The following is a 13,241-nucleotide window of genomic DNA, read 5'->3' on the forward strand; positions in this document are numbered from 1 at the left end:
ATTCTTAACTGAACACGACCTCAGTGAACGCATCGATTGTTGTTTGCAAACCAACGAGAGAAAAAAGTACGCTCTTCAGTACAGTGAGTACGGATTAACCTTGACTGACAAGCTTGTTTCTTGAAACTTGCCATTTCTGTGCACAAGCAAGAGTTTGATTCTGAAAAGCTCTGTTATGATAATGGTACTTTACATGCTTGTTGCTTTCCAGGACAAAAACTATATAGCCTTTATCCATGCCCTGAGTGTCAACACCATGAAGAATACAGAATGTTTCATTGGAAGAAAACAGCAGACATTGTATGCACTGTATACAATGTCTGCTGTTTACAGTAGACTACCGTATATACCATAGAGGTTATCTTTCCATCCATCCATAGACAATCAGGGAATATGTCATCATAGTTGAAGCTGGAGAAACAATATACAGCCCTTTGGGGGTCTAAGGCAGTGGTTCCAAAACATTTGAGCAGGGACCCAAACAAACTCATTCATTTATGGAACTCTTATTATTTATTAAATAGTTTGGAAAAATGTTGTAATTTAGTTTGTGAAGTCAATTAGTTATCATAAAAGGAAACTTCACCACAATGTGTTTGACACAGCTGCTTCAGATGAGTACAATGGACAATCAGAGGAGCAAAGACATGAATAAAGGAGATGAAATGCTAGGCTTCTTTTGTAGTGTTTTCCAGTTGAGGTTAAACACTACAGCGAGCTAGTAAGCAACACAGCTTGCAGCACATTAAGTGATTATGTGCTGTCAACACTTTTGACGCAGGTGCGTTGTACAGCACCTAATTTGATTAGCTGCAGCTGTGTTGCTTACATCATGGCCTGCCACTAGGCTTAAGCAGCCTGCCATGTTTTTTATCTGCTGTATAGTTTCTAACCTGAACTGTAAAACTTTGTGATGGTTAAGGTAACTATTATTTATCTATAATAGATATCTAAATAATGAATTATGAATCATACTGTACCACTGATTTATGGATGATTTAATTTGCAATAATCCCAAAAGGTGGACACATGCATTATGTTCTGATTCTCTCAAGCAAGCCCCTCAGACACACACACACACGGATGAAATGTAGTTGTTTCACAGACGGATACATATATAAATGGTGGATTAGTCGTCTTTTGGACCTCTGATTATTTTTGTGGTTCAATGGCATTCCTGGAGATGTGATGCAGTTTTTCCCACCAACTTGGCTTTGGGGGCATACATGTGGGCCCCCCATCGTGATACGGTCGTTTCTCTTTACCTTCAACTAGCTCCTCCTCAGATTCTCTCTCTGCACGCTCGGGTATACTGAAGTCGGACGACGTCTCATTGTCGTACGGGCTCTCACCCTGCCCTGAGCCACTCTCCTCCTCGCCGGCCAGTGACCAGGGCGTCGTGGAGGAGGTCGCGGCGGACGCGTCCGCCGTCGATGCAGGACCTCCCGCTTCCTCCGGGGCGAAGGCGCTGCCACTCTCGCTCTCAAAATAGAAAGCCGAGGAGCGCTCGTCGGAGTCGTCCGGGGAGGTGGTCGGACGCGCGTCCGTCGAATCGGGGAGGGCGCTTTCCCCCGAGGCCGAACTTTGAACCCTGTCCCACTCCTGATCTATACCATCCTGAGATTCTACAAACTGGGCCGAACCGGAGGAGGAGGCGGCGCTACCGGCGCTGTGGTCGCCCGTCACCTGTTCTTCCGGGGCGGGTGTGAAGGGAGAGGCTGTGGGTGAGGAAGGGGTCAAAGTTGGGAGGTGGACAAGGCGGCTCCTGTCTGGCGACGGGAGCCAGCGGTCCGCCAGGCCGGATACGGTGGCTGCAACAGAAACGGGCAGGTCACTGTGGGGGGCTGGGGGAAAGAGAGGGGCATGTGAGGAGGATGAGGGTGGAGAGAAAGCGGTGTAGGACAGCAGAGAGTGATCTATAGAGAGGCCGTCGGAGCCGACCACAGAGGGAGAAAGGGGAAGGACGTCTACACCACTACCGGAGCCCGAAGGGAGGCCCGCTCCAGGCGAAGGTTCTAAGCTAGAAGTTCCCCGAGCTGACGAGGGCGGGGGAACGAGAGAGGCATGCAACCAGGTGGAGGAGGACGTCGAGGGTTCGAGAGAACAGGCGCACAGGGCGTCCGCGCTGCTGACCGACGGAAACCCATCACCACTGACGTCAGAGACAAAGGAGTCTATTGCGCTTCCGGTGGCGTAACTCGACTCCTCGAACCCACCTGAGACGTCAGCGTCGGTCAGACCGGGCGTGGATCCGGAGAGAGAGAAGTCACTAGAGAGCAGAACCGATGGCTGAAGACTTGCACCGACAGGCAGAGAGACTGCGGACGGCGACCTAGAGAGTTCCGACGGGTCCCAGGGGGACTCGGCCGGTGCGACAGAGGCGGATGCGCCGTGCGGCGCGCCTCGGAGGCGGGGGGTGTCGCCGAACAGCGCGGGAAAGTCACCAGAAGCCGCACCGGACGAGGACCCTGACAACAAATCACCATCACTATCATCGTTATACCCAGCACCGCGGGAGACGGGGGCAGTCTCCCGATCAGACATGGAGGGTACAGGGTGTGAGGAGGAGGAGCGGGAGCGAGACAGGGTGGGCGACGTGCCAGAGGCGGGGACGGACGTGGGGGTGGGAGAGACAGCCAGGAGGAGCGGTGGGCGGTCGCTAGACGCCACCGGCAGCAAGGCAGCGGCGGCATGCGGTGGATCTCCCGCAGAGGAGATCGCAGACAACAGTGTGGACGAGGAGGAGGAGGGACGGGCATGCAGGCAGGCAGAGGGACTGGGGGCGGCACTGGGGAGGTGGGCAGGGTCTGGAGTGTCACACACAGGGGAGGCAGAGGAGGACGAGGAGGGGAGGACAGAGGGGCTCTCACCATTCAACACCGGCTGAGTAGTCTGCGAGTGGATGCCGCCGAACGGGGCCGAGGTAGTTGTGGACGAGAACACCGGCATGCTAGGACTCGGGGCATGAAACGGGATTGTTCCCACTGTGCCTCGTTCTGGAAGAGGCTCTGTGTCGGTGGACTCACTTCGCCTGTTGTCGGTATCAGTAATGGGACGCGTCACTTCTCCATTATTGGCCCTAGTCTGAACGGACAAAGTTGTGCCGCCGATGTCACCGGCAGCAGCACGAGGGATCTCCGGGAGTGCTGTAGACGTGTATATTATGGGAGCGAGCACCGATGTGGTGTGGATCGTGGGAGTGCCGTTACCACTAAATAAACCCTCAGTGGCCGCGATGCTGTACAATGGAGCAGTGCTTGAAGTAATGGTGGTGGTGGTGGTGGTGGAGCCCTTGCTGCGTTCTCTAACTCTGCTTCCTGGTGAGACACTGACCCCTACTGGTGCTCTAGCAGTAGTGTGATGCTTCACGGTGGTGTGAGCCTGAGCCCTGACTGCTGAGCCTGCCTCTGTTCTGGCTCTGACACCAGGCCACGTTAGACTGGGTGGGCCGGTAGTCGTGGTCGTCGTCAGGGGGCTTGAAGTCCAGTCTTGATCGGCCGGTTCATTCCATGTCGGATCTGGTTCATAGTCATCCTGTGGGCAAAATACATTTAATAAATACAAACTGCAAAAAAGAAACCCACACTAAACTGAAAATCAGGTTCATTACTACTGTAAACAATGTACAGTACAGTATCACGCCTAGTAAGTGACTTACCTCTGACTCAAATTCATTTGAATCTGGATCCAGTGCAATTTCTGGAAACAAGCACATTTTGGAACATTAGATGCACAATATTAGAATGCTTACGCAACACTTTAGAATGTTGTGATATATATGAGGTTTGGAACACAATGGAATTAGTAGAACTTGTAATATACCATCAGTAGGAGTTACAATTAACTGACAATAACAGTTATTGCAAGTTATAATTGTTACAGCAAGAACCATTCCAACAGAGGTAAAAACAAAATGGAGAGGTTGAGTCACACGCAAAGAAATCGTTTAAATTAAGTACACATTCTGTGTTTCTGGACATTTGAAAATCACTGCACATCTCTAGTCCATTCTGTGACAAAGATGAACTTGATCAAAACCCATTATTATGAATGATATTATTCATTATATGAACTTATTTAGTTCATATCAAGGGGGTGAAACTGACAGGTTGAGAAAGTGGAAAAAAATGAGGAAAGATTTCCCGACACCACCAAAAGGACATTTTTGGTTAGTAATAATCACATACATATATGCATGCACGTGTTAATGCTATTAGGTCTCATGCAGCTCATGCACCCAACCCCAAACTCAAGCAGAGACACAGAGCCATAACACGCACGCACGCCACACACACACACACGCACGCACGCACACACACACACACACACACACACACACACACACACACACACACACACACACACACACACACACACACACACACACACACACACACACACACACACACACACACACACACACACACACACACACACACACACACACACACACACACACACACACACACACACACACACACACACACACACACACACACACACACACACACACACACACACACACACACACACACACACACACACACACACAGGCAATTTGGGACAAAATGGTAGCGTGGCTCTTACCTGGTCGAGGCCAAGTCACACATCATGGAAACCAGATCACACTGGTTTATGAAGCATGAGGTGGTGAGTTTAATGAACGAGTGAGTGAATGAATGAACGGAGGAATGAATGTCCCACAATGAAGTGACTCTTATGTTGTCTCTACAGTAGTATAATATATATATATATATATATATATATATATATATATACTAAGGTCACACGTACTGTACGTCATGCAGAAAAACAACCCAACGTTGCACAACTACCGCTCTCATCCATGCAAGCTGACACTGAAATATGATGCAGAGCATTTGTTTTGTTTGTTTTAAAGCAAGGCTTGTTACTTTATTATCAACTTTCAGTTCATGAAATACAAAGTGCCATTTCCAATCCCAATGTTTCACAAGATGCTGCACACACGCACGCATGCAAACACTCTCTTACTTTGTGTGACAGGTGTGGAAAGGGAGGGACGCCGTTTAAAAAAAAAAAGGCTTTTGTCTTTTTCTTTGTGACATGGTGTGGGACACAGGAAATGTCCCCAATGACACCCCAAACCAAACATGTTTTCTCTTTCATCATCTTTAGAACTATAGAGGAAAGCACATTTGAATAGAGTACAGAGAAACACATAGAACCGTGAGAAACCGTGGAAAGGAGAGAGAGAGAGAGAGAGAGCCGCATGTGTGTGACAACATGCTCACAGGACACCCCAGAGAAAAGACGGGAAGGTCATAGGTCAGGTCAGGGGAGGTCAGAGAGACACATACACACACGATTTAATTCTAAACATTGTAACATTCATAGTAGATTCCATAAAGTGCTGGAGGTTGGAAAACATTTGTGTATATATATAAAAAAAAGGAAATTATGTTGTAAAATAGTAACAACACGAGGGTAACAGTCATTAGAATCTTAGAATTATTTAATTTCATTCAGCCCTTTCCTTAGGGGTGTATAGCATACCATTCCATTTTAGCCAGTGACTCTGCTCATGCTATATATAGTATACCGTAAATATTTCAGAAGCTAACTGGTGCTAACTTGCTAAGTGCTACTGCTTTTGCTTTTATGTACGATAGACCTACGCATGGGGGGTCAGCCTACGAAGAACGCACTTCAGTATATGAAACCTGTGAGGAAGAAGAGGAGGAGGAGGAGGAGGAGGAGTATGCACATCTCTAAGCTGGGTCTCCGTAGAGACGGGAAGGGCCACCGCCACCACGGACGCTCTTACCGGGGTCGTGGAGGGGCATGTCGACGGCCACTTGATCGCTTACGCGTCCGTACAGACCGTTGGCACACACAGCCACCACCTGGACCTTGTAGCTGGTGTTGGCCAACATGTCCTGGAGGATCGCACCCTGGTGACGAGGAAGGGATTCATATTAGTATAACATTATATAACATTAATAATAACATCGTGCGGCTTTGTAGAGTGTCGGGGGAGGGAAGCCGGGCGGGGACTCGGCCGGGGAGGGTGATAATTGTCATTGCATGATGTAATCCTACGGGCTGGGGCCTGGGGGCGGAGCCTGTCAGCAGGGAGGGTGTTGTTGATCTACCAGAGCCATAGAGTAAGATAAGAGTTACGCAAACTCCGTTCACTTCATTCATGGGGCCAGTCCAATGGCTGCTCTCCTACATAGGCTTCTATTGAGAATGGGACAACAAATAGGGACAAGTCCTGGACCGGAAGTAGGCAGAAATGCATTGGACTGAGGCAACAGCCCAGCTTTAATGATCTTAAATCCCTTTATTTTAGATTGTTTTGTAATAATCGTACAACATAGACATTACAGAGACTTCACTTGTTACTGTACAATACTTTATTGCTCTTATTTGCGCCGCCCTCGTTGAAAACAATGTATTTCAGCTGGTCCCTCTCCGGGCTGCATGAACAGCGCTCGAGCGCTCGGTTTCTGCCCCCTCAATATCGTAACTCTTCTATTAGATGGCTCTGGGCTCTATGTCCTCCCAGTAGGGGCTCCTCACAGTTTTCCTGTTTTAGGAAATATCTGACGAGCCGTCTCTCCAGTCTCCAGAGTGGCGTGCCATATACCGTACATTACAACCAGTTGTCTGCTGAGGACAAGGTCACGCGACGGGACTGTTGGACGGACACACAGTCAGTCAGTGATGGCTGATTTTACACTTGTTGAAAATAGCCGAAAATAGCCGATCAACGCAGTGCGACGCGTTGTGAGCTTGTAGATCGGCTATTTTCAGCATGCAACCAAGTCTAAAATGACTTGTACTGGATCTCTTGTCCACTAGTCCCTTCCTAACATTTTAGTCGTTTTTATTTGTTTGTTGAAATAGTCAATACATTTAGTCTTAGTTTTAGTCATCATAGCTTAGTTTTCATTTAGTTTCCATTTAGTTTTCCTCAGTGAAAAAAGGTAGTGGACGGACATTTTTCGTCTTAGTTTTAGTTATTACGACGGCATCCAGGCCCACCAAAACACATTTTGTTCGACTAAATCAACTGTTGATTTAGTCTACTAAAATATCATGATATTTAGTTGACTAAAACATTCCAGGTGACAAAAACAACACTGCTGCTACCTCCCCTCCTTACCACGTCCTGGTCCCCGTCGGTCAGGTACTGGAAGATGGCAGGCTCCACGGTACCCTGGGAGACCACCTGGTAGCTGACCGAGTACTTCTCTATGACAGAGTCGTACACAGCCCGGGGTCGCTCCCACACCACCAACAGGGCGGTCCGGTTATGGGGGAAAGCCTGGATATTTTCTGGTTCCGAACTGCAGACTGAAAGAGAAAGAAAAAGACCTCTCAAAACAAACTAGTCACCTAAGCCCTGCTCATTACGCGATATTAACAAATGTTGCTGGTGACCACCCTTAACATACACTACCACTAATTTGTGTTATCCTTTTAAAATTATGGTATAACTGTACCTCTGTACTTTTTTGTAAACTGTTAATAAAGTAACCAATTAATTAAAAAAAAATGTAGGAATGTAGTCAGTGGGAACTGGGAAATTATTGTTGGTGTTAAATGAACTCTGGGGATGTTTCGTTTAGGGTCCCAGAGATACAAATCATATCAAATGTTGGATATATCAAACTGGGGTCGTTAAAAATATATATATATATATATATATATATATATTTTTTTTTTAATATGATTTGTGAATCAGAGGCAAGCTGAGTGCTGCTGAGGTGATGACTCCAGTCCTTGTGCATGTGCATGTGCATGTGCATGTGCATGTGCATGTGCATGTGCATGTGCATGTGCATGTGCATGTGCATGTGCATGTGCATGTGCATGAGGTGCTCGAAGTTAAAACTAGTTTATAGTGAAGAGGGACTAACAGGCTTCAAGCACACTCTTGAGCAAGGATTAAAGATTAAAAAAGCCTTTATTAATAACTAGACAGGGCTATCATCACATACTGTATGTAAAGTATAAAAATCAGACCTGTCTGAAGTGAGTGGTGCAACAGCGCCTCCTGTTGGTACCCTAAACACCCTAGGACATACATACATCGGGATGGACATAGGAAGGGACGGACATTGCCGTTCCTTGGAGTGGCTGCAACCACTCAAAAAAAGCCACCAAAAGCAGACCGGTTTGGACACACTGTGGCCCTTTTTTAAACTAGCTCCTCGCGACTCGCCCTACACAATTCCACTCGGTTTGAGCATAGATATATAAATAACCGAGACGCGATGCAAGTGGATGGGAGGGGGATTCCGGTGCCGTCTCTATTATTTATAATATATCTATGCTCAAAGTACCGAGTGGAAGTGTGTAGGGCGAGTGGCGAGGAGCTAGTTTAAAAAAGGGGGAAGCAGTGCCTTCTTCAGGGCGTGGCTAGGGGACTGTCACCGCCAGTTCATCTCCTCTTATGCTCCCTCTGTGACTACAAGGGGATTTGTATTTATTTACACATTCCAATGTGAAATGCCAAACAAAATTGCGTGACAATTAATCGTCAACTTAAAATGTCACGAGCGGGACAGTCCCAGGGGTGAGGAGTTCAAAACCCTGGGATTATATTTAGAGGCATGCTGTTATAATGCATGCCGATCATAGACACACTGAGAGTCAGGGATTTGAACAGATTAGAGATTTCTAGACAATAGACAGGGATTTACACTTGTACTGTATGTGTCCCACTGTATGGCTGCTATCTGTGTTAAACCCTCACTGACTTGACTTATCCTCTTTGTAGAAGTGGCTAAGCACTGAAGCACGGTTCGATTGAAGAGGAAAAAAAGAAAATACAATAGGGGGGGGGGGGGGGGGGGGTCTTTACCACTTAAAGGTCTGATAGATGAAAATGAAAATGTGGTGTGAATGTGTTTTACTTTGACAGTTGACAGAATAAATACATAATACTTAAATATGGAAGGCGCCTGCCTGGTGAATTACTTGAACACATTGACAAGGGAACAAAACCCCTACAACTTGACGACGGGTTCACTTTACACTGTAAAAGTGTTAATTTAGCTCTGATCTAAATAACAGAAATAGTGCTGCCTAGCTTCCACCACAAGGGGGCAGGGGAGAACAGTGTAATCACCTCTTGCACATAAAGCACTTGACAAACAGCTGGACTGAATAGGCCTTTATGCACAGCAGCTGTATTGGAAGGAAATTGGGCCTCTTCCTTACTTCCTTCACATGTCTTAACAATTACACATTTAGGCCCTAGCCATTCCATTCTGGTCAAACAAGACGTCGAGGTGCAGATAGGTTGGCTCACATGTACACTTATTATAGGTTATAGGGGTCCTTGAAATTAAAATGTTTGCGCTACACGAAAAATGTCTGTGCTACACAAAATGGAACAGAGCCTTAAAATCATTGGTAACCACGCAAGTAATTGAGAGGCCCAATTTATTTCCAATATGGCTGCTATGTAATAGAGCCTATTCAAGATAGCTTTTATAAGAGAAATCATGGAGCCGTTACATTACTTTGAATGTTCTTCCATCCACTGTAACAAAAGATTAGTCACTGACTGATGTAAGCTGTGGTCCCTGTTGTCTCTACTTAGATCAGTCATTGATTTAGAGATGTGTGGTTTTAACATTGAAAAGTGATTAAAGTAGGCTATACTGAAAGTATCACATCAAGGATGGTGTTGGTGTCGACAAAACCAACTTAATTTATGTTGTGGGATAACAAAACCGCAATGAAACCTCAATGAATGGAATTTGTGCTTTTAGGACTAGCGGGCAATTAAATGTCTCCGGTGACATGAAACGAAAGCGCACACACGCACGCACGGACGCAAATGGCTCAATAACATGTCATCACTAATTGAACATGGGACCAGTGTACTACAGTGACAAAATCAATTGCTCGACAAGTCGATCTGATTTAGGTCAGTCAAGGTCTATTGTCCTCCCTTCATCTGTGATCCACTTCTCTGGGATCCATTTAGACATTCTGGACTGTAAGTAAGTAAGTCATTGGGCCTTTCCATTAGGGTTTTGAGAGTGGTAAGGTTCTGTTTGGCGCAGTGGAGAACTGGTGTTTCCACCTCAGCCCGGTTCGGTTGTGAACCAAACTTAACAGCACTGAATCACGCCTCGATGATGATCTGAAGAACCGGGCTGGATGGGAGGTTTCAGATGACGTAAGCAATCACTGATTGGTTAAATAACACATGTTGTGTTGTTTACCAGTGTCAGTCTATATGTGGGATTAGTAGCTATAGTAGCTACAGTACATTTTTCTAATTAGCTTTTCTAAGAGGCCAAGTAACCAATGGTTCCCGATTCAGGTCAAGTCAAGTCACCATTATTTAACACATTTTAAAACAAAATAAGTTGACACAGATGGTGACCAGATAGGTGATAGGACCAAATAGGGGGGGGGGGGATTTTAAATCCGATATAGCTAGAGTAAAATGGAAAACACATCAGCAGTGGCTAAATAAAAAGAAGAAACATAATAAAACTCAACATTAAAACACAGCACGACGACAATAAAAAATAATGATGAGTGGTCTTGACAAACATAAACCATGGGGAAACCTCAGACTGTTTGAAGAGACATTTTATTCAAAATTGTCAATGGTTGGATGGGAATTAATGTGGATTGGAAGACTATTTCAGAGCCTGCGGCAGCAACAGAAAATGCACAAAATCCCCAAAAATTTGGCAGCTGCAACTTCTGTAGTAGTTGAGGGACGGTGGAAAGTTTGTTTTTAGCTACTAAAAAAAATGCTTTCATGTGGCTATGGTTCTAAACTGAAAAATGGAATAAAAACAGCACATCACTACACTAGTTTGTTGCACAGAGGTGTCAAGAACGCGTCAACAAGGGGCTCAATGCAAGTTCAAACAAAGGTTATCTCACAGCCGGATGTCTGTGTTTATAATATTGCATACAGTAAGCTACTGTACAGTGTGTGTTGCTTGGGGTGGAGGTACTGGACAAGCACGCTCGCTCGCACATGTGCACACTCACGCACGCATGCACAAATTGCCAGCCTGGGGGATATATTATTCACAAAAAGTACAGTAGACTGTAGACATAATAATAATTGACATTGATAGAATACGCTACATAATGTATGTTAACTCAGTCAGACCGAGTGCTGATGTAAATCTTATTATGATGTGGCTGCAAGAGGCTATAGCCATCTATTGGTGTGTGTGTGTGTGTGTGTGTGTGTGTGTGTGTGTGTGTGTGTGTGTGTGTGTGTGTGTGTGTGTGTGTGTGTGTGTGTGTGTGTGTGTGTGTGTGCATGTGTGTGTGTGCACGTGCGTGCGTCCATCCATCCATGTCTCAGTATCAGTAGTCTCTCAAGACAGACTGGGATTCTCAGATTGCAGTATCAGTAATAATGAATTGCATTTTTAAAGAGCTTTTCCAAGTGCTCAAAGCGTGAAGCGGCGAACAGTCGACGCCAGTGTCCTCACTTCCCACAATCACACACCAATGGCGGCAAGCCCATCACCAACCAACTCATTGGAGGCAATGTAGGGTTCAGTGTCTTGCCCGAGGACACTTCGACATGTGGACAGGAGGAGCCGGGATTCGATCCGCCGACCCAGGGATCATTGGACGACCTGCTCTACCTTCTTAGCCACAGCCGCCCAGTATGGTTTGTAATTATGTTGTAGTTGCGTTTGTCTTACTGCGTAGTATACAGTATGTACCTGGCGTGAGGACCTCCTCGGTGCCGGTGTAGGAGGAGAAGACCTGGCCCATGAACTGGTCCTGCTGCTCCCTGAAGTTGTTCTGCAGGTAGTCCATTAGCATCACGTAGCCGGCCTGCTGCATGGTCATCACCTCGCAGAACATCTCCAGCTGGAAGGCCATCAGAAACACCACACCAATTAGCCTTAACCACATGCAGCCTATCATCCACTCCCTATATTCTGGGGGTGAACATTCAGTGAAAATAGCGTATTTTCAAGTTTGTAGGGGGTCTATTTTCAGCATATGGTAGACATTCAGCGCAGAGGAGGTAAAGGAGAGAAAGGAGGAAAAAGTTGAGGACCATGTATAGAGCACTATATATAGATCTTCAATATAGTATAATGAACACATTATGTGATGACCTAAAACAATGAAATAATCAGTATATTATTATTTTGATAATTATATTAATCTATGCCATACATTTAGACTATAAAATGCTACAAATGCTTAAAACATAGTCTAAATGTTATGTTGGGGGTAGAATTCAAGAAAAGAAATGTTAAATAAAATATTGGTTCAACAAAAAAAAACAAGCTCTGCTACTGAGGGTCATTGTCACGAGCCGTGACTTTCAACAATTATGCTTTGGCAGCCAAATTGCAGAACTGGAATGTAAACCAGTCAGGACACATTTGTTTGAAAATAACATACCGGTAGTAATCTGTTCGGCACAGGAAGCATGATGCAAATGAGTGGAATAGGCTTTCACAAGTTATAGTACTCTGTATAATTTAATTACTACGTTAAACAAACCGTTCAACGCAAATCGACAAAAAAGATTTCTATAACATCACATCAGTCACTGATATCAGATTTAAAATGTTTCAAATTCATTGGATAGGCCTAATAATATATATTCATTGAACCCTAGCCTCAAATGTGTTGAGGGCATGTTAGGCAAACATTCAGCAAACGAAGCAGATCTACAAGCTTGTAGATCTGCCATTTTCACCGAAATGATTAGGTGTAGCGGGGTGGGGGAAAAAAGGGGATTAAGTATGGTCAACAAAGTATATGGGGTTTACAATATTTAGTCAAGGTCAGTTGTTTCAGAAGAAATAAATAATAATCTATGAAAAACAACATAACATTCCACATATATACTATCACACCAGAGGCAGACAGGAACCTCTGTGAGATAGAATGGGTGGGCGAGGCGACGCGTCCCCACACACAGACAACAGGCTGTCAACAGGCAAACATCCCAAACATGTCAATACACGTCGCCCCCGAGGGCACCTCGTGATTGACAGGTATATTCAGGCGGTCATTAAATAAAACATTAAAACACGCGGTCACGCACAGACGCACGTGCACAAAGAAAAAAGCGCAAAGCCTTAAAGGACTTTGTCGACAAAAGGACTTCGCAACGGCAGCGACAGAAGCGTCTACACATAAAGCCGCAGTCATGCGCAGGCTTGTTAAAGCTGTCTTATGCAACAGGCCCTTTTGCCTTGTGTACAATAGATCAACCGTATGTT

At 45.5% G+C, this 13,241-nt stretch overlaps 1 protein-coding gene across 5 annotated transcripts in view; it reads right to left on the reverse strand.

Moving 5' to 3' along the window:
• ptprz1a (protein tyrosine phosphatase receptor type Z1a) overlaps positions 1 to 13,241 on the reverse strand; it is a 94,873-nt gene that overhangs the window by 19,283 nt on the left and 62,349 nt on the right. For 3 of the 5 annotated variants that reach the window (XM_083763926.1, XM_083763924.1, XM_083763923.1), the window contains exons 8-13: positions 11,715 to 11,865; positions 7,151 to 7,341; positions 5,807 to 5,933; positions 3,659 to 3,699; positions 2,871 to 3,534; positions 1,266 to 1,844 (exon numbers count right to left, since the gene is read on the reverse strand). In XM_083763926.1, coding sequence (XP_083620052.1) covers positions 1,266 to 1,844; positions 2,871 to 3,534; positions 3,659 to 3,699; positions 5,807 to 5,933; positions 7,151 to 7,341; positions 11,715 to 11,865 — 1,753 coding nt within the window. The remainder of the gene's footprint in view (positions 1 to 1,265; positions 1,845 to 2,870; positions 3,535 to 3,658; positions 3,700 to 5,806; positions 5,934 to 7,150; positions 7,342 to 11,714; positions 11,866 to 13,241) is intronic. The other 2 variants (XM_083763925.1, XM_083763927.1) reach the window with 2 other exon arrangements.

Source organism: Protomyctophum parallelum (assembly GCF_964188405.1).
Source record: "Protomyctophum parallelum genome assembly, chromosome: 4".
Taxonomy (NCBI): Eukaryota; Metazoa; Chordata; class Actinopteri; order Myctophiformes; family Myctophidae; genus Protomyctophum; species Protomyctophum parallelum.